Source organism: Podarcis erhardii, assembly GCF_964252035.2.
Source record: "Podarcis erhardii genome assembly, chromosome: 4".
Classification (NCBI taxonomy): domain Eukaryota; kingdom Metazoa; phylum Chordata; class Lepidosauria; order Squamata; family Lacertidae; genus Podarcis; species Podarcis erhardii.
Window position 1 is genome coordinate 66,624,379 of NC_138508.1, and position 27,412 is coordinate 66,651,790.

At 39.6% G+C, this 27,412-nt stretch overlaps 1 protein-coding gene across 6 annotated transcripts in view; it reads left to right on the top strand.

The window, feature by feature from the left end:
- Nucleotides 1-26,315, top strand: part of BCLAF3 (BCLAF1 and THRAP3 family member 3) — a 30,718-nt gene extending 4,403 nt beyond the window's left edge. For 3 of the 6 annotated variants that reach the window (XM_081859096.1, XM_081859092.1, XM_081859093.1), the window contains exons 2-12: nucleotides 7,048-7,115; nucleotides 7,713-8,288; nucleotides 8,635-9,288; nucleotides 12,214-12,392; nucleotides 13,656-13,764; nucleotides 14,772-14,835; nucleotides 15,459-15,577; nucleotides 19,040-19,154; nucleotides 22,990-23,085; nucleotides 24,139-24,288; nucleotides 25,899-26,315. In XM_081859096.1, the coding sequence (XP_081715222.1) occupies nucleotides 7,075-7,115; nucleotides 7,713-8,288; nucleotides 8,635-9,288; nucleotides 12,214-12,392; nucleotides 13,656-13,764; nucleotides 14,772-14,835; nucleotides 15,459-15,577; nucleotides 19,040-19,154; nucleotides 22,990-23,085; nucleotides 24,139-24,288; nucleotides 25,899-25,913 (2,118 nt within the window). In that variant the 5' untranslated portion in view covers nucleotides 7,048-7,074 and the 3' untranslated portion in view covers nucleotides 25,914-26,315. Of the gene's footprint in view, nucleotides 1-3,707; nucleotides 3,813-7,047; nucleotides 7,116-7,712; nucleotides 8,289-8,634; nucleotides 9,289-12,213; nucleotides 12,393-13,655; nucleotides 13,765-14,771; nucleotides 14,836-15,458; nucleotides 15,578-19,039; nucleotides 19,155-22,989; nucleotides 23,086-24,138; nucleotides 24,289-25,898 lie in introns of all 6 variants that reach the window. The other 3 variants (XM_081859094.1, XM_081859095.1, XM_081859097.1) reach the window with 2 other exon arrangements.
- The last annotated feature ends 1,097 nt before the right edge of the window (nucleotides 26,316-27,412 follow it).

The window sequence follows — 27,412 nt, forward strand, 5'->3', positions numbered from 1 at the left end:
AAGGAGTAGTTAAAGTGTTGTATGTTGAAGAGAACATCTCAAGTTGTACAATATTATGTTCATGCTCTGCTTTCTAGCGCCTACTGCATGAATACCATAGTAAGTACACAATGTAAACATTTTAAGTATTGTGAGATAGGACTACAGTGGTACCTTGGTTCTCAAACTTAATCTGTTCCAGGAGTGTGTTTGACTCCCAAAACCATTCAAAAACCAAGATGCGGCTTCCAGTTGACTGTAGGAGCTTCCTGCACTCAAGCAGGAGCTGTGTCGGACATTTGGCTTCCAAAAAAACATTCGCAAACAGGAACACTTACTTCTGGGTTTGCGGCGTTCGGGAGCTGATTTGTTCAGGAGCCAAGCCGTTTGAGTACTAAGGTACCACTGTATCTTCAGTAAATATTAGAAACAGAAAGGAATTAAACATAACATGAGGAAAAATCTCAATAGTACAGCTAAAAATGTAAAAAACAATTATGTGTAACTGTTATTTGTAGAACATAATCACAGACCCCTTTCTCCTTTTTATAACAGTTTCAGCAGGAATGGCACCAACATCCATCTGACTTAGGGATCATTTAGAATTAATAATAATTTATAATAATAATTTATTATATATACACCGGACATCTGGCTGGGTTTCCCCAGCCCCTGTTTCCGTCAAATGTAGTTTTGTGTTAGCTTCTGCAGCAGCTTTACAGCCTAGCGTTCTGGTTCTTATTGTGTTAACAAAAACCTTAACACAATATGCAAGGGATTTCTTATACAGACTCCAAGAAAATTGATACTGCTAAAAAAATTAAAGTATGTTGTTCATGCTACCATCACTTGGCTCATAGTAGCTCCAGGAGGCCTTGAGTACATTTGCAACATACTGTTGCCAATTTCCTTTCTTCCTTGTTCCTGTGTGGTTACCAACAAAACTACTGTACCATGCACTCCATTAACCTGCTCACCTAAAAATCTCTCATAGTGAGGAGAGATGGATGAGAAGTTGATCATCAAGCCAAAGCCTCTGGGTTTCTGGCATCTAGCATATATACTTTTGTGGAGGGCCTCAGGCCAAACAGTAGTGTTTTCCTTTGATCATGACTTTTATTCTGGAAGCACCAGTGCCTAATTCTATCCATATGCATTTGCAGCTGCCAGATCTTTGGATTCTAGCATTATAGTCCATTTTGGAGTACTTTAATGCATTCTTGGAAAAAGCTAGCCTTCCTTGGTTTGTGTGTAACACTGATGTTTATTGTGCTAGGTTATGCAATGTTCCCTCTGCAGCATGCTAAATTAACTGAAGCAGAAGCAGCAATACCCATGGATGCAGAAGAATTTTAGCTGTTGTCAAGGTGGTGGTCACAGTATAAAAAATGTTTTAAAAATCCCTGAGTATCTACAGCCAAGCTAGTTTTGATTTCTCCCCTAATTTCATAGGGGGAGCAGGGTGGAAACCCTGTTGTGCAAGTGAAAGCCCTTAAACAGAGGGTTGTACTGGTGGAATTTGTTAGGTGAATTCTACCCACAGAATTTTTAGACTATGTCAATGTGAAAGCCTTTGACTGTTTCATAAATTGCAGTGTAAAGGATAAAATAGCGCAATTGATGAAGCTCATGTAAGGTTTTGAATAGTAACGGTTTGGGGTTTTTACCTGAGGTAACCTGAAAAAGGTGGAACTGTCCATGTGATGACAGTGTCCTACACTGCCGTGATTCTCAGTGTGGAGCACTTTAGTCCTCTTAACTAGTTGGCAGGTACAGGATGAGGTGAAAGCTTTATCCAGCCTAACAGCAAAGCATCCCTTCCTGGTCGTGGGGTGATCCATAGCCACCAGATAACAGGGACAGTGGTGGAGTTCTTCTACTCACGCCCAAGAGAGAAATGCTGCTTTTGCCTTGTGGCAGAAGGCCATGTACCTTTTGCCTTCCCAAATCTTCCTGTATTAGACACATAGTTATTAATAATGACAGAAACAGATTTGTGTGTCTTGTCAATGTAAGAGTAAAGGTAAAGGGACTCCTGACCATTAGGTCCAGTTGTGGCCAACTCTGGGGTTGTGGCGCTCATCTCGGTTTATAGGCTGAGGGAGCCAGCGTACAGCTTCCGGGTCATGTGGCCAGCATGACTAAGCTGCTTCTGGTGAACCAGAGCAGCGCATGGAAACGCCATTTACCTTCCCACCGGAGCGGTACCTATTTATCTACTTGCACTTTGACATGCTTTCGAACTGCTAAGTTGGCAGAAGAAGGGACCGAGTGACGGGAGCTCACCCCATCGCAGGGATTTGAACCGCCGACCTTCTGATCGGCAAGTCCTAGGCTCTGTGGTTTAACCCACAGCACCACCCACGTCCCTTCAGTGTAAGAGTAGGGCTATATAAATTCACCCTGGCTGTTGAATACTCCATTATCCGAATGTGAGGCCTAGTCCCAGGATGCTCTTGAGGGCTGTTCACCTGAGAGCCCAAAGTGTGTGTGTAGTGCAATCCTAACCATGTCTACTCAGAAGTAATTCCTGTTGGATTCAGTGGGGTTTGCAGGTATATGTGGTTAGGATTGTAGTCTGAACCTCATATTTTGTTCATATTTTGTTCTAGTCATGACTGTCTAAGATGAGACATAATCAGAGGTCCTGGGAAGTTGGGATAAACAGTTTCCCCAGTGGCAGCTGGGAAAAGGAAGGGACCTGTGAGTCAATTCCTGGATCTGTGATTCTGAGTGAAGCAACTGAAGCAATAGCAAGGTTAGAGTAGGTGCTGTAGAAATGAACCAGGCATAAAGGGGGACAGGCAGCATGCAGAGCAACAAAAGCCTGTTCAAATGTCATTTTGGGGGTTCTAAACTTCTACGTTTTGCATTGTCAAGGTGGAAGAAATAAAAATGTTTCCTTTTTCTCAGGGATATGGTTTAACAAGTCATTTGACAACCTTTGTGCTTTTCAAACTGATTAGAACTTGCCATTTTAATTTCTGTTGTGGTTTGACTCTGTGGAACATCTGGAGCATGGTGTTGAGGTTGAGATGAGGGGCAGAATATAACTTTCGAAAATAATTTTATGTAATCGTTAGGGACTCACAGAACCAAGATTGGTTATTGCTGCTTTGATTTGGATGGGTGTGAGGGGTGGGAAGGAGAGCAGTCAAACACATATCTTCAATTCTCATTCCTGCATAATGAATCCTATAACCTTCCTCATTTTATAGATCTTTCTTTTCAAACACCTTTAAATATATTACCTTTCCATTAGGCAAAGTCGAATGCCATTCAGGCTATTAGTTACATAGATGTTTCAGAAACAGATGACAATACAAGAAAGCAATTGTCAGTCTGAAAGTATCCTCTGTTGAAAACTGGATAGAAGCCAGTGACCATGACAAAGGTTGTGTTCTTGCATATCTCTCTGTGTAAGGACATTTCCTCAAAAAAAGAAATTACTGCTCTGGTAACTGAGACTTTATCTTAAATTATTTTTAGTGAGTCTTACTGTGAAGCAAGTACACACAGGATAGCCGCCTTGGCATGTCTTTACAAAGGAATTCCAAGTGTTTGCCCCAAATGTCAACATTTTCTAAACGTTGTCTTGTGGATTGCAAAATGGTTTGTTGATGCCTTCCAGTCTCCATAGAAAAAGGGACCTTACCTTACTTCTGACTAAAATGTTGTGAATTTGTATTGCACCTGAGTTACTGACAACAGGTTTTACTTACTTACAGAAATGTAAAGGCATGCCACAATATCCACCCATTTGCCTAAAGCAGTTACATCCTAGGCTTGGCAGCTGCCATCCACCCACAAAGGTTGAAGTCACAAGGAATAGAGTAAGCCTTTGGAATAACTTTTTAAATTATAGTGTATCTGAAGAAGTGTGCATGCACACGAAAGCTCATACCAAGAACTGACTTAGTTGGTCTTTAAGGTGCTACTGGAAGGAATTTGTTTTGTTTTTAAATTATGTCTCTTCATCTAAAGGAGTGTCATATGTGCATCTCTTTATCATCCAGAGCTATTTCCCAAAACATTTTGTTTCCTGTACTTTAATTTTGGTAGCCAGCAGAAGGAAGGATGAGCAGATTCAAGTTGTATTAAAAGGATGTAAGGATTTGGGTAAATATATAAATCATTGTTCACATTTCTTTGAAGAGTAGCAAAAACAAATTGAGTAACTTTTGTAGTAATTTTTCTGTCCTCAAAATGGATTAAACATCCCTGTCAAGATGTTAAATGACTTGACTTTGGGGTGAATTTTAAAGACTCTTATGTGAACGGTTTCTTTCCACAAGGTGAAAGGAGTGTCTGTCCTGTAAATTATGCTAGTACTCTTTATCCTGAAGCAAGATCCTATGCATGATGTCAGTCTTTCCCACGCTACCAATGTGATTGCATTGCTGTTTGGATGACAAGTCCTTTTTCTTGGCTGTGATTTCTGTCACACATATCCAACTTTGGGATTGGTAGGGCTGTGATTTTTATGGTATTTTTCTTGGCTTTGTGTAGTCATTTGGGACATGGAAGGGACTGTTATTCTATTCGTAAGTGAGCACTGTGTAGAAACAGTTCTGATATTAGAACATATTTCATGTTGCTGTTCCATTAATGAGTGAAAAACTGAATGTGTAAGACAGTAGGCAAGAGAAGACGTTCATTTTACAGTACTCTGTGCAAAAGGTGAGGGTAAAGGGACCCCTGACCGTTAGGTCCAGTCGCAGATGACCCTGGGGCTGTGGTACTCATCTCGCTTTACTGGCTGAGGGCGCTGGCGTACAGCTTCCGGGTCATGTGGCCAGCATGACTAAGCCACTTCTGGCGAACCAGAGCAGCGCACAGAAACGCTGTTTACCTTCCTGCCGGAGTGGTACCTATTTATCTACTTGCACTTAGACGTGCTTTTGAACTGCTAGGTTGGCAGGAGCAGGGACTGAGCAACGGGAGCTCACCCTGTCACGGGGATTCAAACCGCTGGCCTTCTGATCGGCAAGTCCTAGGCTCTGTTGTTTAACCCACAGCGCCACCCGGGTCCCAGCAAAAGGTAGGACTCTGTTAAAACAGAGAAAGAAAGGGCTATGTTTGTAAATACGGTGCATGGGAAAAGGACCTGTTTGGTTGGTTCACCCCACAACATATGAATATTATCTTCTAAGTGGTAGCAGGGTTGGTATGTTGAAGAAAACAACAACAAAGACTCTTATGATTCCTTAATGAGAGCAGATTTGTTGTAATGCATCTGGTGAAGTAGACTGGCTTGTGTTACTATATTCATTGGCCTTTAATAAATTATTTGAAATATTTTTGTTGAATAGACAGAGAATCGTTATACTGTAGTTTGATAATAACATTAAAACAGTGCCTGGCTGAAAAATCCTTGCCTATTTGAAAAGGTTTAAATGGCACATCCTTTACTTCCATCATTTTTTCACATGTGGAGAAAGCGACTCTGCAGCCACTGAAGATGCTATGCCTCTCAGGTTTTTACTGAACAGTTTTTGCCGTGCAGATTTCACGTATGGATGGCACCACCAGACTGACCATAGAAGTACTATGGAGTATTGTAAAAGAGGCCACAAAAGTGGGCAGTCTTGTGTAGCAGTCTCAGATTGCAGTATACTTGGATGCCTCTATGTTAGTTGCTACCACTTCCCTGAATGTAGTTGTTCAGGTAGCAGACATAATAAGCAAACACCACACCCCTATGTACAGAGACAATGTCTTGGTCTCAGTTGGGATTCAGAAATAGAATTTAACAAACTATGAGTAATCCTGACATAAATATATTACATACTCTGCTGCTAATTTTTTATTGTCCAGGGAGCCTTTGAACTTGGGCTTTTAAAATTGCCTTATACAGTGCTACCTCGGGTTACATACGCTTCAGGTTATAGACTCCGCTAACCCAGAAATAGTGCTTCAGGTTAAGAACTTTGCTTCAGGATGAGAACAGAAATCGTGCAGTGGCAGCAGGAGGCCCCATTAACTAAAGTGGTGCTTCAGGTTAAGAACAGTTTCAGGTTAACTACGGACCTCCGGAATGAATTAAGTACTTAACCCGAGGTACCACTGTACATGCCTTATACAAGCTGCTTATGAATGTAAAGATTATCTCAAATGCTTCCACTTTTTATAAGTAGGTGTTCTGAAAACCTGGGATTCCCACATTGGTTTACTAGCTTCTTAACAGAGCTAGTTTATACCAATTAAATTCCAACTTATCCAGAAGTGCCATAGCTGAAGCTTCTGAGCAGTATTTGAGTCGCGGGCTCATTTTTGTCCACGGGGTAAAAGGCGCATTCAGCTCCGCCCCTCCCTCTTTCCTTTATCTGCACATGATTTCAAGACTGGAAGATGGAGTTTCCGCTGGCAGGATGACTTTCTGTTTATAGATTTATGTTATAGCCTCCCCAGTGGCTGAAATATTTGCTGCGGTCCCCTAAAAAAAGCTCAACCACCTTGACCCACCCACCCCCAAATGGGTAGACCACTTCCACTTTTATATTCTGTGAAGAGATCACAGTCTCTTGGGAGTTGGACATCCCTGATATAGATGAAGTGGATTAGGCTCATCTCCCATTGTTTTTGTATATGATGTTCTTTGGTGATCCCTGCAGCCCCTACATCTCACACGCTGTTCTAAAACATCCTCCAAAAAATCCTCCTACAAAACAGATTTTATTTGTGTGGTGTAGAAGGGGATTGTAGATGTGAAGGAGAACTGAGATGGCCAGGATTCCTGTTCCTGTTCTGATCCAATAGAAGGTTCTGTTGGATCAAAGAGCCTTTAATCAGCAGGAAGGCACCAGTTGGATGCAGTCTATCAGTACTAACTTGCAGAAATGAAGTCAGCAAATTGCTACTACTTTGCTTTAAAGTAAAGGAATAGCTTATACAAATGTTCTGTTTCGTTTTTCATTTCCACAATGTGGCTGTTCATTTAAACATTTAAAAAAATGCCTAAACTAAAGTATTCTGATATTGTGTAAACATTTTAAAATTGTTATCTATTTTAATTGTAACAGATCCCAATTATTAATAAGTAGTCATTTGTTTATATTTTCTTTATAGATTCAATAAATTAATTGATAGGAAAAGATGGTTAGATCACGATCAAGATCACCAAGATGGAAACGAAGGTAAATGTCCATATTTTTCTACGGATCATAAAGGTTTCACTTAACTTACTAGAAGAGAGCCTTAAATGATGTTGTCAGAAGGGACTTTTTCAGGGTTTGACAGGCTGAGTCCTAATAATGTAGAACAGTAAATATGTTCAGGACTCCACATGTGAAAGAGATTCTGATAATAGAAATGCAAGTTTAGTGTTTTCTCCTTTCTTCACATTAGTGTTCTAATACCTATTTGAATGGAGTTGGAATGACTGCATATAAGGAGAGGCTTACTAAGTGTGATTCATTAGATCAGAGCAAGCTTTGTGTGCACAGCTCCTGAGAGATTCCTGTTTGTATAATGGAGAAGATCTGCTTACAGGAACCTGTTCTTTGTGTTTATTGTCCTTTTAAGTATCAGGACATGCATTTTAATTGACTTTAAAATGGGAAAGACTGCAAGTCGCAACTGCAAAGCCCGCATGTGCTAGTTAAAATGCGCTACTCAGGGTAATTTCAGCCAGAGACTTTTGGACACAGTTTGTGATATAGCCTAAGATTCACAAAAAGAAGCTGTATTACAGTAGTTAAAATGGAATTGTGTTTTTGTGTGTTTATATGTAGGTCTTTATCGCCTGCCTTCAGGAGTCAGGAACACAACAGACAAAGGCACAATCATAGCAATTATGACTGTGAATACAAAGGTTTCCGGAAAGATGCAAAGAAGCCTATGCCGTGGAGAGTGGAAGATGGGAAATATGGACAAGCCAGTACTAGATATGCACCACACGAAACGAACCACCACCGACTTTATGAATGTAGGTCATATTCACCAACTCTGAAAAGAATCCCTTTGGAAGATATGTATAGTCACAAACCTTGTAGGACACATTCACCAGAAAGGAATGCTGATATCGGAAGATGCCACTTTCCTTCCAGATATCCAGAAATGTCTCGCAAAGAACACAACCATTCTTTTTATCCGTCCAAAACACGTGACAGAGAGATGCATGAAGACCCCCGAGCTGCTGCTGGAAATACAAAAGGGATGAAGACTTTCCATGAGCCATTAGGAACTAACTTTGAAAGGAAGTGGAATGAAAATGACTTGAGGCACCACCAGTTACAAGAAGACAAGTATACTCAGTCACCTCGAAGATGTTCTAGTGAATTTATGCCAAGGAGCTCTTTGCAGAAGAGGTAGAGAAATTGCCCAGTTTTAATGGTTTTTTTAAATGGTGTAAAGCCTCAAGTGAAAGTCGATTGTCCTTATAGTTGAAGATTCTATCCTGAAAACCATTTTTTTTGCTAACAGAATAAACATAGTTTAATTGTGGGCTGCTGGTGGTAGAGCAGTATTGTATCTTTTAAGTTAATCCTGTTGGTGGCTAGCATATAAAAGGATCATAATTTCCCCTCTCTTTAGTGGCTTGAGGGATCATGGGGTGACACATTCTACATAAAGCCTGTGTTTTCCAGCATTCTGCATACGTAAGTTCTCATTTTCTTCCTTACTGCAAGTATAAACTACTTTATGTCAACACAGGTATCCTGAAGATCGTGATAACAGAGAATATGGGCACACGTCTAAAAGGGCTAAAGAATTGGAGAGGTATGATGATAGAGAAGTAGCAAGTAATTCCAAGTGGAAGCAAGATCATTCTTCACTCAACCAAGAAAAGGGAGAGCAAAGAAACCCTGGTCTTCAAACCCATCGGCCTGTTGTAAAGGAGTACGGTGATAGCTGTCAAACAAGGATTACATATGAGTATAGTCAGAAACGTCATAGACATCCAGATGGAGGGAAATATATATCTGATGAAAGAGCAGAGAAATATACGAAGGTGGAAGAGAAGAAATATAATTCTCCTAAAGAAGCTTGGAATAGCAAATATTCAAATTACTATAACAGTGAAAGAGTCAGGCACACAGAAGACCCTCATACAGAAGCATCAGTTAAATATATTTCGGGAAAAGGCTGCAATTCATGTGTTAAATCTCACAAAAGTGATGCTGATCTTTTACCCTTTGATCAAAAAGAGAAGGAAAGACTCAGGAAAGAAATGGATTTTAGGGGAAGGAGAGACCAGCATGACACTCATCACAAAATTTCAGATGTAAAAGTGTCTGATGTCCACCACACAAGAAAGGAAAAACTCACAGTCAAAGTGGATATGAAGAAAACCATAAATAAATACAGGTATTGCCTTTTGGATTTTTAAAAACAACATCCATGTTTATGAATGTATTAAAGATGTCAAGTTGCTTGATCATTATAGTATGGTAGCATTGAGCTCAATTAACAGAACATAAGTGGCTGTGTACCATGTGTGCTTTCGTGTGGTTGTGTGTGTATGTTGTATACATGTATGTATAGATATATATGATATAAAACAGCAGTCCAGTGTAGGTCAAGGAAGAGAGTGGAACTTGAGACCAAGGAAAACTAACTTAAGAATGTTTGGGCAGTCTAAAGAAGAGTAGGGGTGTCCTGAAGTTGCAGCTACTGCTTTCCAAAAGCAAAAAATGTAATTTGGCTTCTGACCAGTTCTGTACTAGGCCTCTCTACAGTGGTACCTTGGTTCTTGAACTTAATCTGTTGTGGGAGTCCGTTCAACTCCCAAAACCGTTCAAAAACCAAGGCACGGCTTCCAATTGACTGCAGGAGCTTTCTGCACTCAAGCAGAAGTTGCATCAGACCTTCGGCTTCTGAAGAACGTTCGCAAGCCGGAACACACACTTCTGGGTTTGTGGCGTTCAGGAGCCGATTTATTCAACAACTAAGCCGTTCGAGAACCAAGGTACCACTGTATTCAGAAAACTGAAGGGAGTGGCACAGTCCAGCTGAGCAGCATAACATCTGTCCCCTTTGAGAGTCGGGTTGCAATTCCATATGGATAAGTGAAGTTTGAGATCCCCTGCCTGTGCTGAAAAATTGTAGCATCTCATGGGGTAGTCAAATGTTAGTGGATAGAGATTTAGATAAGGGCAGTGTTCAAATTCTGTTTAAGTTGGCCTTGAGAAAGCCAGTAGCAGCCAAAACAAAAATGATATGTTATCTACTTTTGTAAATTTTTCTTACTTCTTTACAAATGTTTTTCATTTCAAGTCCCTAAGGTCTTTATTTGGAAAGTTTTAGATACCTAATTATTCATCTCATGGTGCATTTTGTTAATAAGCATGCACTTATTGTTCAGTTTAAAATGTACGTGGTACGTTGGAATTCAAATAATTTTACGTGGCCTTCTGCAAGCCCTCCAAAACATTGTTTGTGGACACCCCCCCCCAGAAACTGCTCCAGAAGATTAGCAAAAGTGGGTTCTGCCCTGTACACTCTGAGGCTAAGATAAAGGGCAGCTTCTCCGACAATTTCTGCCTTCATTCATCCCTCTCTTGCATGGTGCATCTCAAGTAGGTAGCAGAATGGGATAGGGAAATCGACACAGTTCTTATGCACCCAATTGCTCTAGGTATCTGCATAGGCATTTTTGGATCCTGACCTACAAGCAGTGTGGTAAGAATTTTCTTCTACACCACCTTGTTCTCACCCAGGCGAGGGACCACCTTTAAATAAAACATGGAACCAAGGAAAAAAATCAAGTCCGGCACCCAGTTAGGGACTCAGAGTTTATTAGATACTATTGTAGTAGGACAGAGCCCAACTTAATGTGGTTGTTCTAGCCGAACCGCCACTTAAGAAGAAGGTTTGCCCAGTGGAAAATCAGAACATAGCTTATATAGTAACTCAAACACAGCACACAAAGAGTCAGAAAACATCAAAGCATTCCTAAACATACTTCTGCATACGTAAGGTTACAAGTAAAACATGCATGGCTCCATACTAGTAACTTCATGCCCACAACTACCTTGGGGTGTCCCTAAGTGCCCAGGCCATTTGGGTCTTAAATGTCCTACTTTATCACTGTTTTCTTAGCAACCAGGCCTTGGACAGGGCTGTTGACATTCCTGTCCCTGTCTTGCTTCCCTTCATCCCCGAGCCATCTCAGGAAGCTTCAAAGATATGTTTGGATTCACTCCCCAGTCCTAACTAGAACAGCATCTTTAATGACCATTTGTGCCAGCTTCAGGGTTAGATAGGGTTTATTGCTTATGGCCTAGAGGTTATGCTGTAGATTTGTCAAATGGGAGAAAGAAGGGCTTTTCTGCGGGAGGACCCTAAAAGCTCCACGCAGGGACACCAGAACACCAGACAATGAGAATGCAGTGTAGCCATTTGAAATACCATGGAATTCCATGCATCCAAGGCAAGGATATAAGGGAAACACCTTCTTCCTGTGAGCCAGTGTGGTGTAGTGGTTAAGAGTGGTAGTCTCGTAATCTGGGGAACCGGGTTCGTGTCTCCGCTCCTCCATATGCAGCTGCTGGGTGACCTTGGGCCAGTCGCACTTCTTTGAAGTCTCTCAGCCCCACTCACCTCACAGAGTGTTTGTTGTGGGGGAGGAAGGGAAAGGAGAATGTTAGCCGCTTTGAGACTCCTTAAAGGGAGTGAAAGGCGGGATATCAAATCCAAACTCCTCTTCTTCTTCTTCTTCTTCTTCCTTGGATAGGCTACTCACCAGAGCAGGAAGACGATTACAAACTGAAGATGGGAGAGAATCTTATATGTACCATGTTCAAAAGAGGAGATAAGGCTTCTTCCTAAGATACTGATTTCTAATAGTGCTGAACCAAATGTTTGGGGTCACCATTTTTAGCACAAAATGGTTTTCAGAGAATCCAGAATGATTATTTAAAATTTGGCCCAGTGATGTCACTATTAACAGCAGAATAAGAAAGCAAACAAAAACGGCATTTAAGCAAAAGCTGTCTCCAGCATTTCTGTCCAGACTTAATTTTTGAGTTGTCTTCAGGATGTTATAGGTTGAACTGACTCTTTGTGTTTGCTTTAAAACTTGTGTGTATATTGGTTGTGAAAAAGGGTAAGTACTTGAGGTGTTCCTAACATAAAAGTAATATGTATTAGATTATTAAAATCACAAACCTTTCCTTCATTTGTGGAATACTTAGTTTTACTTTCCTTTGAAATAACCTTTTAAAATGTATTGTTACTGTTATGTTAAATATTTGAGGGAATATTTTCTAAACATGTCTAAATTTATTCCAGGAGTGCGTCTAGTCATATCATGGAGAGACAGACATCATGTGATCTAGTAGCTGTGGGTAGAAAAACTGAAAAATTCCATCCAGTGTTTGAGCATATAAAATCTGTGACGCAGAAGGTAGAACAAAACCCATCAAAAGAATTTGCTCAGGAAATCATCACAATTATCCATCAAGTTAAAGGTGGTTACAGAGTGTTAGACATGCACATTATCTGTGGTGTAGTCTGCATCTTTGTGTTATCAAATTATTATGAATTTCATTAATCCAAGTAGCTCAGGATGTGTGAAACATCATATAGACTTCACGGAGTTGTGCAAGAATAATCCCTATTTAATGGCGGTGCAATATTTTGCAGATTTCAGAGCAAGAAATTAGTAGTTTACCATTGTAAATCCAGGAAATACTGCTTTCTACTCCTTAAATTAGAAATCTCATGTAGGACCTGTAACAAATTGTGTGGAGTGCTCCTATTCAGGATACTCAGTTGAAGTCTGCTACATAGTTTTCCATCCCCCTCCAATGGACAGTCACCATTCTGTGGCATGCTCAGTTTTCATTGGGTTTTTTGGGAGCAGGGAGTTCCCCACAAGGGTTTTCTCCCTGAGCCTGCAAACACCTCGCTCCTGTATGAATGGTGTGATTTTGGCTACATAAGAGACTAGGAGAATTGCGATCACTATTAGTATATATGATTATTAGATTTATCATAAGATTGGCGCTCTGAGCTCTCACAATCTTTGTAAGAAGAAAGGAGAGACGTATTTGTGCTTTTTGGACTGTCAAACAGAGTCCTAGAAAACATTGAGCAATAATAAGAGGCAGTCTCCCTTTCTATGTCATAACTCACATGTAAGGTCAGTTTTAAATTAAAAAGACTGAACAAAAATATAGTTGCATTTAACAAGTTATGGTCTCTTCAAGTCATATGAGGTTACCTAAACAGAAGTACCCTTGAATTCAGGAGAAAATGAAATTATGTACACATATTGTAGATCTTTTGCCTTGTTGCCCATTTTGAACTTTTTATTAAAAGTAAGTATTGCTTTTATCTTTTGCATTTTGAGGTGTAAGTAATGTTGTTCACATCTTTAGAGGGGCATGTCTTTAGGACCTCAGAGAGTTATTGAGGGGCTGCCGAAGGCTAAATCTGTGGGTGGGATTCACCTAACAAGCTAATCTGTGAAAGCCCTGCTCAAGGATTTTCGTTTGTGCAATTAAGCTTCCCCCTCTCTTGCACATTGGAAGAGAGTAACACGGAATTCCACTCATTATCATTAGAGATAATGTAGAGAGAGAGATAGGGTTTTAGAGATACAAAGCCATGAGGACATAAATAACTTCATAGCTTCATTGTCTCCAGCGTGTTAGTTTCAGCACCACTTTTAATGCTGAAATTGCAATGAAAAGGATTAACTTATTTTTCCCTATTTATCCTCTTCACAGCAGATTACTTTAAATCTCCTGATCTAACATTACATGAGCGTTTCTCAAAAATAGAAGATAAGCCACTGGCAAATGAAGTTAAAAGACATTCAAATCCAGAAATTCACAGGTAAAATAAACGTACATTGGTCCAGTAAAAATCTTGTTCAGTAGTTGACAGATCATTTCTTTGCTACCTGGCATGCCTCTCACCATGGTTCAAAGTTCGTTTCCATATCCTGGCTTGTTTGGAAGCTATTAACCATAGCTCCGTGTTCAGATGTAATGAGAACTGTGCTTAGCCACAGCTTGCTTGCGCAAAGGGAGCAAAGAAGTGGGAGCAAAGGGACTACATGTGCATGCATGAAGTTCATTCATATCTTCACTTTCTATGCTAAGATTTGATCATCAGAGTGCAGTTGTGGAAACTTAGCACAGAGTACAGCATACATAGGCCTGACCTATGTTTGTTTTTTGTTGGTTAATGACTTTCGTTTATGCCTCCGGGGTTTCAACCCTAATAAACATAAATTACATGACTAGGAATGTATACCAAACATGGTGTTAAAACACAGCATTATCTTGAATATGAATGTGACCAAGCAGACATGTCTTTCCCATGTGCATCAATTCCTGGCCTCTGATTTTTGGACCCTCTCCCATTACTCCCATAGTCCATGTCAATATTTCCCAATCTGGTGCCTTACCACCAGCTCCACCAGCACCAGTAAAACTCCTAGTAGCTCAATGGTTGTAAAGATGCATTATGCAAGTATTTTTGTACTGTCACCCATACTTGTGTTGCTCACCAACCACACCTACCCCCTGCCAAACTTCCTTTGCTAACCTCCCACCCCTTCCCTTTTACACATCACCCAATCATCTCACAGCTCCTTCAACCTCATGGGCCACCCACTTGCCCCCTGTGCCACCCTCCTCACTTGTTTGGTTGACCGGCTTAGCTCGCTTGCTCTGCCTGCTGTTACCATCCTACAGTTCACATGCCACATAAACTGCAGCATGACTTTTTTCTTACACAATATTATATAGTAAGATAATTCAGTTCCTATTGAAGTTAACTTTCTTGCTTCCATTTGACCCTCTTACTGATGCTGAATGATATGCTCATTACACCAGGAGAATCGATATGTCTTTGGCAGAACTTCAGAAAAAAAGAGCTGTTCCATGCAAGTCTGAGCAGGTATGTGTATTTTATTTTGGAATGTAAGGAAAGTGTATTTTCAGTGACAATATTGTAATTCTATAATATCTTCATATTTTAAAGTGGTATAGACTAACTTAAATAATTTGTACCGGACGGATATATATATTTAATTTACTTACATTTATATCCCATCCTTCCTTTAAAGATACCAAGCAAGGGTTTGTGATTCTCCACACACACATAGGTGCTCCCCCACCCACCCAAACAACCCTGTGAAGTATGTTTTGTTGAGAGAGAGTGCCTGGCTCAACGTGAAGTGAGCTTAATGGCTGAATGAGGATTTGAATCTGGGTCTTCAAAGCCCTAAATCAGTGGGGACCAGTGTGATGCCCTCCAGATGTTAATGGAAACAACTCCCATCATTGCTGCCTGGGTCTGATGCGTATTGAGTTCCAGCACCATCTGCAGGGCACCCTGCTCTAAACCACTATACCGCATTAGAATCTTATGTCAACATAATCTGTGACACTGATCTCTAAAATTTGAAGCTCTTTGTTTTGTTGGTTTATTTCTTCTAATACTAATCTTGTTCATAAGAGAAAATGAAGAAAAATAAAAGTGAACTGTATCATTCTATAAGCCATTTATTGTTTCTTTAGAGCGTGATGAGAGTTCTAGAAGATCCAAATGATCTAAGATATGACATTGAGAGAAGAAGAAAAGAAAGATTGCGGAATGAAGATGAGAAGAATTTTTATATTGATGGTGCATCACATAGGTAATTGTGTTCAAATAAATGGTTGCACTTTTAAGTTCTGTTGCATTATATGAACTTTAAAACGCATTTCATTTTAGAGTATTTCCCCCCCCCTTCCCCCTCATCATTTTCAATGTAGCACTCAGACACTTCAGAAATCCTATGTTTTTAATTTTCTATAATGTATTTAAAGGATAAATTAAAGTTAGTTTTGCTTTTGGCAATAATCTTTATGTTCTCCTTTCTCTGATGCAGTATATTGTATATGTTAGTCCCAATAATAATAGAGATTAGGATGAGAAGTCAAACTAGTTTAGATGCTAAACTGTCACCATGCTATGTTAGGCTGTGTGAGAGTAATGATGGACATAGGGTGTAGAAAAGTCTATTCATTTATTCCTTCCTTTCATCTCTTGCTTGAGCTCAAGTAGGACTATACAGAAGGTTTTTGCTTTCTAGCCGCACAGCCCATTAGCGATGTCTCTTGCCTTTGGTGGTATGGTTAAACTTTGAGTCAGAAGTCCAAGGGTGGAGCTCTCATTATGTTTCCTTCGATTTGTCTGGCTGTCAAAGCCAGATGATGCCCACTCTGCCTGTAATCCCATTCTGCCAAGCAGCATCTTCTGGATCTCATCTCCCTCCGAACTAGTCACAGTTTTCCATGAGCATTTTCTCTCCCCATTCATGTATTCTGGAGGACAGCTGTTACTCTTTGGTCATCTCTACCACATGGGAATTACAACAAGAAGACTGATGATGTGCATGATGCATAGAGACAGGAGCGAGACACTGACTCTTATTGTCTGTCTTCAACACCCTTTTCATCAGTTTACCAAAAAAATATGAATCATGCTATTTTGCAGTACCTAAAAGATAATGTAGCTAATTGGCTTTATGGAGGGAAGTCCTAATTACATTGCTAACTGTGTATATATAGGGATTCTGGTATTGAATATGGTAATTGCAAGTGTGTAGTCTCTTCTATGACGAATAATTCAATATTCTGGGATGCTTTAGTTTTTTAAAAAAGTTTTGTAACCCATAGTGATTTGAGGAGAATTTTGAAAATGTATGGCTGATTTTTCTGAGAGTTTGTGACGCTTGAGGTCGACTGAGCAAGTGGACCTGGTATGCCTGTAACTATCTTGTCTGTCTTTAGATTCCCTGTACCCATTCCCTTGGCCCCATCCTGTTGCTATTATTTCTTGGTTTCTTTCTCTGCAAACGTTCTGTCTGTGCTCTTCGCCTTTCCCTCATCCTTATAAATTTTCAAATGGTTAAAACGCTGGATTTTGGAAGTCTAATTAATTAAGTTGTTTAATGAAAAATCCGATCAGTGAAATTTGGTTTAGATGGTATAGGATTTTAAAATTTCACAGTCCACATAGCCTTGACCAACTGCGACAGCAGTGCAAAGCAATATATCGTGTCTTCAGTCACAGTGTTTGCAAAGTGCTGTCTGGCAAAGCTGTTCTGGGTGATGTATGGCCTGGTGAACTCTGGATGTCTCTGCTGGAAGATGAGTCATTCTTGGCTCTCTATACTGAATTTGTCACCTATTTTGTAGACCATATTACTCAATATTTAAACAAAGTTAGATCTTCTAACTGAATATGGAGTGTGAATTCACAGTGTCAGGAATTTAGCCTGGCTTTATTCGTTGAGATAATTTTAAGTCATTGTTACATCCAGTGAGCATATAGTGCTCAGGGGTACGTGACTGACTCAGAATAGTTCTGGCTCACAAAGGCCTCTTGGAAGAAGCAGAATTCTTTTATCAACTCCAACCATTTGCCACTTTGTCTGCAATGCTTCTCTGCACTTGGATACTCTCTCCTTTTTAAACCACTAGTTTTTCTGGCTTTCAGCTTGCATATGGTACTGAGAATCTAATGCTCCTATTTTATAATCTCTGCCTAGCATAATTGGAATAATTGTATCCTGTTGACCCTCTTGCATCTTTCATTCCTTTAAAACCTCTAGAGAAGATTACTGTAATGTAAGTGGCTGCCCACAGAGACGGCTGGGATGCTTCAGCAAGCATAAAAGTAGTGGCCCATTTTCTGACCAGATGAATTGTCAAGATCCCAGTTCCTTCTACCTGTTTTCCATTGTGCTCTCTTTTGATCTACTGAGAATGCCCTGTGGAAATTGATATCCATGTGGTACATCCACTCTATGAAAGGATTCTCAGTGGCTACCTCACTATTTAAGTGTCCTTCCTCACAACATTTCCAAATAGGAGGAACATCAGTAAGTGCTTTAAAACCTTACAGAAACTGGCTTTCAGTTGCCAGCATTATTTTGGTGGGTACTATGGTTTACATTTGATATTTTCTAGAAATATCTTTTTGTTTGTTCAGTATCTGGCCAATTGTGTTTACAGATTTAAGACATATCACGTAAATATTTGGTAATTCCCCAATTTTATGCATTTGAAGCAAAATACAGCTTCTTATTATTGACAGTTTGGCGACTTCATATAGAACTCTGTAAAACTGATGCATCCAAACTTAATGGAAATAATGCAGAGAAAAAAGGATAGTTTGCAATCATGCAGAAACTTTTAATTTCGGCATAAAGAATGTGGCACAGGCAAGGATGCTTTGTGTATATGATATTTGTTGTGGAAACCTATCGCTTTCCATAAGACTCTTCCCTCTTGTCTGCTTGTTTGTGTCTGAAAAAGTGTCTGTTTATGAGAAATGTCTTCAGCTCTCAAAAATGTAAGCTACCCATAGTAAAAGGAATACACATTAATTTTTTTAATGGATATTGGCTGTTATTGATTCATCCAACAGAGAATCTGCATTGTTTTTATATTTCTTCCCAGTCAGGTTATGAAGGCTTCATAGCAACATACTCGAGAGTTACCTTGGGTTTATTTTAGTGACCTTTACATTCAGTACTCTGCATTTTTGTTTGCATGGAATTTTTATTTCATTTTATTTTATCCTGTTTAGTCATAAAAACCTAAGTGGTTTATGTTACAGATAGGTAGCCGTGTTGGTCTGCCATAGTCAAAACAAAACAAATTCCTTCCAGTAGCACCTTAAAGACCAACTAAGTCAGTTCTTGGTATGAGCTTTCGTGTGCATGCACACTTCTTCAGATACACACAGATAAGTGGTTTATGTAAAACATGCATTAATATTACTGATAAAATCAGATATTTAAAACAAGCTAGCTTCATTTTCTTCAAAACCAACCATTTTAAAAATACACATTTAAAAATTACATATTAAAATACATGCCAAATTTGCAGGTCTAGGTAGGCTTGCTTAAACAAGAAACTTTAGCAGGGATTGAAAACAGTGCACTGAATGTGCCTGCTTGATATCAATGGGTAGGGAGGATTAGCCTGGCTGGCTGGTGAGCTTATTATCATGGATTTTAAAAAAATAAATTGGTTATTTGATCCTAATTTTAAAATGCTATGACATCATTTTAGTTTTCACAGCTTTTAATATTGTGTCTGTTTAGGGATGAACAGAGTAGTAGCTTTCCAAAATTACGAAACACTCAAATGTATGGATTCCAAAAACCTGCGAGATTTCTAAGACCACCTTTCAGGAAGTTTATTAGGAAACCTCACATGGTAAGTTGAAAGTATTATTACTTGAACACAGTGTCTGACTATTAAATTATTTCTTTATCAGGTAGTCAGGGATGCATTTTTGTAGCCCATTAAAAGCTGCAAACACTAACAAGGCTTATCTTCTCCCCTGTATATAATTTTTTTGAGGGAACCCCCAGTTTAAGTTATTTTCAGGCTGTACAATATATATAAAAACAATATAATGAATGACTGAGTCACTACAAGCTGGTACTTTTTATTTGTATCGGGATACCTTTTACAATTTTTTTGTTTTCAGGTTGTACAGTTCAATAGTAAACAAATTGTGGCTTGACAACCAATGGAAGTTTCTACTCTCCAGCAGAAATACACTAAAAGTTCCTCTGGAAATGGGCTAAGAACTTTTCTCTTTCCACAGAGCCAGCACAGCCCTAACCGACTCACTTTCACATTCATATATAAACCCAGCATATCAGACAGAGCGGCAAGACTGACTTGTATCTCTCCACATCTCATTTTCTGCATGATTTTTCTTCAAACTTAAACTTTGCCACCAACTCCCTTGCAAATGTACTTTACATAATTGAGAACACAATCTCTCACCCACTCACTTCCTCAACAAACAAACAAAAAAATCAGTCCTGGTTTCTCCTAATCCTGCCCTAGCAGTTCTTGAAAAAATAATTTTCTGCTCAACTCTCCAACTTGCTTGCTTATTTATTTAGGTATTTTTGGGCCATCTGCAAATATCTGCAGAGGAGATTTCTAAAATACATTGTACAACATGTATCTCAGGAGGGCTCTGTTCTTGGCACCCGTCCCTACATAGGGCATAACTTGTCCCTCAGCAGGAATCTGTTTTCAAGACCAGGACAGAAGACCAATAAACCATTGTTTTGTTGACAGAAATCTGCTCCCAGGTCCCCCCCCCCTCCTTTCCTTGCAGCAGCAGCTCTTGGCTTTTGTTTGCTTGTTTTCAATTTGCCCAAAGCCATTATAGAGTAGCTGAGATGAGCTAGGGATGAACCACAGCTTCTTTTTTCCTTCATGATAATCATGAGAGGGTGTGGAAGAGAAGAAGCCAAAAATGGAGGCAGCTCTTACTCTGTAGCTGAGGGATTTGTAGAGAACCAGCATGGGGAAAGGAGATGGAACCTGCTGAGGCTACGATGAGCAGCAGAAAAGCTTGTACAGAAAAGGAATTTAAGAAATGGTCTCGCTGACTCCCTTTTAGTTAGCCAGTTAGGAGACTGGCAGAAATAGTGACTCAGAAGCAGCAGTTGGTCTGGCAGTTGAGTTTGCTGACTTAGTTGAGGAAATGCCAGCAGATGTTTCAAAAGAGCAAAATACCACAACTGCTTCTTGCTGGAGGTTGGTCATCAGATTTAAACCATGGTTGGTATGGGGAGAGTGGCAACAATATTCATTGATGGCTGAGACACCCCCTTTCTAGTACTTCAGTACTAATCTCCCTGCTTTGTAGAGCAACAAATATTACTGCCTTTCTCCACTGCAACAGGATTCTTCTCTTCTAGCCCTGCTTGATTTGTTTGTTTGTATGTATGCCATCCTATATCCGGAGGTCTCAGGGCAGTTCACAGGATAAAATCATAACATAGAAACACGAAATACACAATCTATATAAAAACAAAAACAACCCAATAGCCCCCACATTCATTGTAGATGAATTATTACCTTTGAATCAGGTTCAGGGTTATACTGTAAATGCCCAAATGTTGTTGGTTCACTAATTGATTATCTAGGAAGACAAAAAATGTTTATAAACTCACTTGCAATGGACACCTAAACAAAGAAGCATCTGATTCTGGAATATACCCTCTCCTGTGTTTCCTGCAACTGTTGAAGAAAAAAGCTGTAAATATGCCAGAACAAGTCACATGGGCAGATAGATAGATAAATGAAGGAAGATAATCATACTGGCAGATGGAAAGAGTTGTGAAATAGAAAAAGGGAGAGGCCATGTTGTCCCGTAGCACATTGCACAATTACACCTACACACAGTTGTATCTCACTATTTTAAGGGGTGTCAGTATTGCAAAATAGTTGCACAGGCTAAAAAAAAGAAAAACTTGCATCTCTGGTCATAACCACACAAAAGAAAAAATTTCATTTTCAAATACATATTTATATGGCTGCCACTAGCTTATGTTTCCTGAGCAGATATATCCTAGACTTCTTCGCACATCATGATAAGCCAGTATTCATGACATAACTGTGAACAAGCAGATCTGCTGCTGCACACTTCTGAATTTTCCCCATTTTGTTCCACCCTGCCCAGAGTCCAGGAGCAACATGTCACAAGCTTTGCTTTAGCATTTTGTGTGAACCAGCACTAGTAGTTTGTTTCTCTGCAAATAAGCCACAACTGGAAGCAAGAGATTTTGGGGAGGAACAAAATGCAAGCACTGGTTCAGAAGCCAAGGCTCATGGTTTGTTGTTCCCCGATCCAGGCAGGGTGGAGCGAAATGGAATAGATTCAGCACTGTGTATTAGTGCGGTCCTTGCTCATGGTAAGTCATTGTCATGTAATCCAACCCACTACATTAAAGAGCAAGCTAATAACAAAAAGCAGTAATAAAAGCAGTAAAACATGGCATAAAGCTCCTTTTAAATACAGAAAATAGCTCAATAGCATATTCTGACAAACCTTGGCTCTTTTGTTATTTGTCATATCCCATATCAGAGTCTATATAATGTACAGAAATACTGAAATGTTAATTGTAGTTAACATTAGCTACTATGCAGTGTGAATAGCCAAAGGATATCAGTTGGATAATCCTTGGTTGATGAAAATAATTTCTTTACCAATCCAGTAGTGGACTTAAATGTATGCCAAGAAAGGCATGGAAATTATGAAGCATAGCACCATTTAAAAGTTTGCTTTCCCTGTGAAACAGTTTAAGTAGTACATTCTACACAGACGTCATTGGGGTCAGCAGTACTCAACCATGTAAAGTTCAAAAACCTACATAAATCCACAGCTTTTGTGACATTTAAAGTATTTTGCCAATAATTTATGTATAACATAACAGTTGCACAAATATAACAGTACAAGAATAGTGAGTGGGGAATTGCCAGTAACAATAACAGCAAATCTCACAACGTATCGTGTGCTGCTTTAGGAGCACATTTCAATCACTACATGTTTGGTGGAGTTAGGGTGTTACTTGCTTGAAAATATTTGCAGATGAATCAGGGGTCTCAGTGACCCCAAAAGCCAGATGTGCAAGTTTTGTGCAGAATGATAGCTATGATTGGGGAAAAGAAAAGGTTTTTTCTTATTCATGGCTTCCTTGGAAAATATCTGAGTCCATTACTAGAGGTTGAACTGACACCCCCCCCCAAAAAAAGCTGTAAGAGCAAAAGCTCACTATTTGCAGCTAGGAGTGGGGGTAAGGTGGGCTTGAAGAAGGCCTTTCAAAAGTTAGCAGGGAAAATAAGGATAATTCTAGATGCTACATTCCCCTTGGAGATTATCTGTTCAGAATATCTGCTCAAAGGTGCATTCGTAGCACTATTTAATAAACATTGGCTACTCACTTGGTCCTCTTTTACAAATGCTGCAAGGATTATGTGTCATCTAAGACACAGAGAACCAAAACTGCCATGACAAACCCCTCCAAAGAGTATCAGTAAGTCATTTAGGTTGCTTCAGAAACAAAAAATGTTATTATTGTCACTTAATGTAAACCATTAAATCCACAGAGAGGGGTGTGTGTGTGTGCAACTTTACAATACCTGTTTTAGTTATAATTGACAAATTACAGTATAATTCATAAAAATTTTGTAAGAGTTTAAGTGTGTAGATATTTAGTGTAATTTTCTTTTAATGCAGAATCATTATTATACTTCAAAATCACATGGTGATATTGCACATGATCGGTTTGAAGACAATACTGAACATCATGAAACGTTTCGAAGACCCTTCAAGGTATGAATTCTAATTTTGCTGAATTCTAATGGAGTAGCAGAATTCATTTCTCTCTCTCCCACACCCCCTTTCCAGGTTGCAGTATCTGTTTAACTACATTTGAAAGCTTGCCCTGCAATAGAAAGAGCATCATTGTCTTATGAAAAGCCATTGTTTATGCCAGTTGCAGAAACAATTGCATTATAAACAAAGATGCCGTGTATCTCTTCCTACCTGTTGAAAGCGTAAAGCTGTACATGGATGAATTAGTTTCTACTAATAGTAGGAAAGAAAGTAATTAATTTAATCTAGAACAACTTGTTTCTCTTTTATTGCATTTGGGCACTGTTAATTAAGATATTGTTTCATTTGCAAAATGTTACTTTTACACTATTTGGCATCCTCTTCATTTGTTTTACAAGATGCACAAAATTGTTGATTGGTTCTGAGAAGGTGTTGTGGTGCACATTATCCCTTGGCTACATTGCCTGTTTTCAAAACTTGCTGTGAAAATAGATTGTTTTTGTAAGGCTAAGCTTATTCTCCACCCCCACACCTCTACCCTCACCCCCGAAAAAGGAAAGAAAAATATGGATTTGAAAGTATGAGATAGATGAGAGAAGAAATCGGCACACTTGATCCCCTTTTGCTTCATTTAATCATCAGAAGCAGTTTTGATAAAGGAGCAGTGTATTCTCAGTTTTTTGCCTGGATCCAAAAGAAAATATCCAGATTTATTGACATTTGATAAATGGGCATATCCAGTATATGGATGTATCACTGGGCATCTGTTCTACTGTTTGTATTGTGTTGAATTATAAGAGACTTAAAGATGCATTTTATAGAGAATTAATTGCATTTAAAATTCCTAAACATGGCATGTTTTGAAAGTTGTTTCCACTGTACCATGTGAAGATGGTTTGTGGTATTGAGTCTTGAAGGGGAAAAGATCAGTATCTTTTAAAAAAAATACATTAGTCAATAATTTTAAAGTGTACATATTACTGTATATCAGATTAAAGGGTCAGAATTCTGAAAATTGTTAATATGGCCATTCCTTTTCTTCTCTAACAGCCCCACTTTAGTGATGGTCGGCCCCACTTTAAATCAAACTTAGTACAGAAGGGTTTATACATACAGGCTAAATACCAACGATTACGTTATGCTGGGACAAGGGGATTTACCACTAACAAATTTAGAGGAGGATTTTTGAGGAAAGATAAGGTGAGTGGATTTTTACTTCGATCCCGGAATATCTTTAAATGTTTTGTATGCAAGTGTTCACACTGTACCTCCTTCTGATTACTGAATGCATTCATTTTGTGACAGTTGTAGTCTGTCCTTTCTCTAAGAAGGTCAGAGTGGCATTTTAGTTTCACTGCACTGTGAGGCAAGTTAACCTGAAAGATGACGATCCCAGGCTCCCTAGTTTGCTTCATGGCAGCTAGCTGCTCACTGCTTAAAGTAGTATGAAGGAATAGAAAGACCTTGTCCTGACCCAGGAAGGCAATTATATTTTTGTTGCAGAATGAATATTTAAACCTGAGTATCCCATGCCCAATCTGCCACTGGATATAATGTTAAGGGTCTCCTCTTCACTCCAGGAGCAGAGGAAGTCAGCTTCTAATACACTCCCTGCCACATTACTTTCTCCAATAGGGTCAGGAAGGTCAGCTACCATTAACACAGTTGCACAGCACAACAACGAAAGGTATCTATCATTTCCTCCTTGTCAGGCTTGAAGTTACATGCTTTAACTAATGAGAACAGTGCAGGCGTCTATCCTCTGGGAATCTGTCCCTGAAAAAGGAAGCAAAATAGGCAGCCCGCACTGCCCAACTGATGAATTCAGTGGGACTGGTGGAGCACACATCCTTTTTCTGTTTCCTCCCTGTTTAACAGCAGGGCAAGATGCAGAAAGAAACCGGGGGGGGGGGATGGGGACGGGAACGGGGACGAGACGACGAATCTGCATTCAGCTCTTCATTTGCCCATGTGCATAAACACAGTGCAACTAGGGTTACTTGTATTCTCTCTCCTCCCTGAGGCAGATAGCTTCCTAACCAGAAAATGGTCTGATCTCTCGTAGTCTCTTAGCTATGCTTAGAGAGACAGAGGTAATGTGTGTCCACTTAACCAGAGCACACCTTTCCTCATGGAACAGAACTCAATTCCAGATGAAAGAGGCTGTTTCCCTGTTTCCATCCCCACCTCCTTTTCATTCCCAGAAGTAGAAAGCAGTCTGTCTTGCATGCTCCAGAGCAGAGCAGCTCCTTTCTCGAAGCAGCTTCTGTAGCCATTTTCTCCCTCCCTTGCCCAGGAGCAAAGAGAAAGAAAATCAATTGAGTACTAGTTTTCTCTACCGGGGGGGGGGGGGGGAGAAAAAAACCCAGAGCATTTTAACACAGAGAGATTGCATCAAGGGCCATAGCTTGATGCTAGAGCATCTGGCTTACATACAGAAGGTCCCAGGTCCAAGTATAGGCTGGTAATATTGCCTGCCTGAAACCCTGGAGAGCAGCTGCCAGTCAGTGTAGACAGTACTGAGAGGGACCAGTGGTCTCACTCTGTTAAAACAAGTTCCTGTGATAAGTGTTGTTTTCTGACAAATGTTTAGATCAGTTGGCATATGCTATGTTCCTCTCATGATGTGTGGTGGAGTGGCGGAGTTCCCCCAGTCCAAATGTGAGCTCCCCTTCCCCCTTTCCTGTCCCATGGAACTTGGAGCTTCAGAAGCAGCATTCTCTTGAAACGCTGGATAAATTAAAATGTGGATTAACTCTTTGTTACAGAAACCTACTTCCGTATAATAACATCTATTTCTCCTTAAATAGGGCCTGGAAATCTGAGCTGCAGTACTGAAGGCAGTATCTCTGATTATGATGATCGTTGCAAGGGAGCATCCGATTGCATTTGTCAAGAACGGAAATGGGAAAAGCAAAACTAATACTTTAATTTTTCTTGATAAAGATAATTTTATTTTTCATTAGTGGGATGTTGCAGAACTTTTTTACAGTTTTAATAATGGCTTTTCGAATACAGTATTCAACTGAACATTGTAGGGTTGCTCCTTTTACTTCCTCTTGCCGGCAAGTCAGAGAAAAAAACAACCTGAAGGGAGTCTTTATTTATTGAATATTTCCCCCTCACTCTAAGCATGGTTTTATTACTAGACATTGAGTTGTTATACACAGAAGTTTATATGTTTAAAGTTTATTTGCTTATATAATAAAAATGAAAAAGTGCCTATTGCCATGAGTATCTTATGATTTCTCTAAGCAATTACTTTTGAATTGCTATAGCTCTGCTCACCTGGAGGTTTACTTAATACTGAATACAGGAATAGCCAATGTGGTGCCCTCCACAGGTTGTGGGACTCATCTCCCATGAGCCCTAGCCAGCATGTCCAGCAGTAAGGGATGTTAAGAGTTGGAGTCCAACAATATCAGTAGGATACTATGTTTAATAAATTTGGTTACATTCTTTTAACGCAAAAATGAAATTTGCCGGAAAACCTCTAGCCAGCTCAGAGCTGTTAAAAAACCAGTAGAAAATGTGGATCATGGAGTGCGTGTGGATGACACCCAACATTTTGCAAATGGTCTTTCGCTTGTGCAATAGTACTTTTTTTTTTGCACCCTTCCTCCAAATCTGTTCCGCAGTATCCCCAACCCTAGATCAGATAAGTGGAAGGTAGAGGGGCTTTAGTGGGAAGATGGAATCGATTCCACCAGTGGTGTCCATTCTGCAGACGGATGAATAATTGTATTTCAAACCTTGTTGCAATGGAGTAAGGTTGTAACTTGGATCACGGAAGCTGCATGATATCTGCAGCTTTATCTCTGGGTCCACTTTTGTAATAGCGAATGGTGTCTCCAGGTTCCCAAAGTGCTACACTGAGTACAACTGTCTAATAATGCTTTCATAGAATTATGAACCGTGGCATTTCTTACAGCAGCACTGAAAGCTGTAGGCATCCCCATAAGCTCCAACCCTTCATTCACAGCCTCTTGCTTAAACTCAAGCCAAGGCCATTTGAAAAAACAAGATGTTGGGAATAAGAAGAGCTGCATGTGGTTACTACATTGCAATGCATGACTAGTGTATTGTGGGGCAATGGATACAAATCGGAATATGAGTAAACAACTGAAACTTGTTGCATCTGAAATAAAAGTAAAAGACAGAAAGTCACTGTGAGAACAAACATAATTCACAGAACAGAAGGTAACATTACTGGGTAATGAGACTTTAATTTCATTATAGTGAGCAGAAAAAATAGGCCCTAGAAGCCAAAAAAGGCACACCTGTTTTCTTTTTTTAATCAGAAGGATGCAGATGGTGATATAAG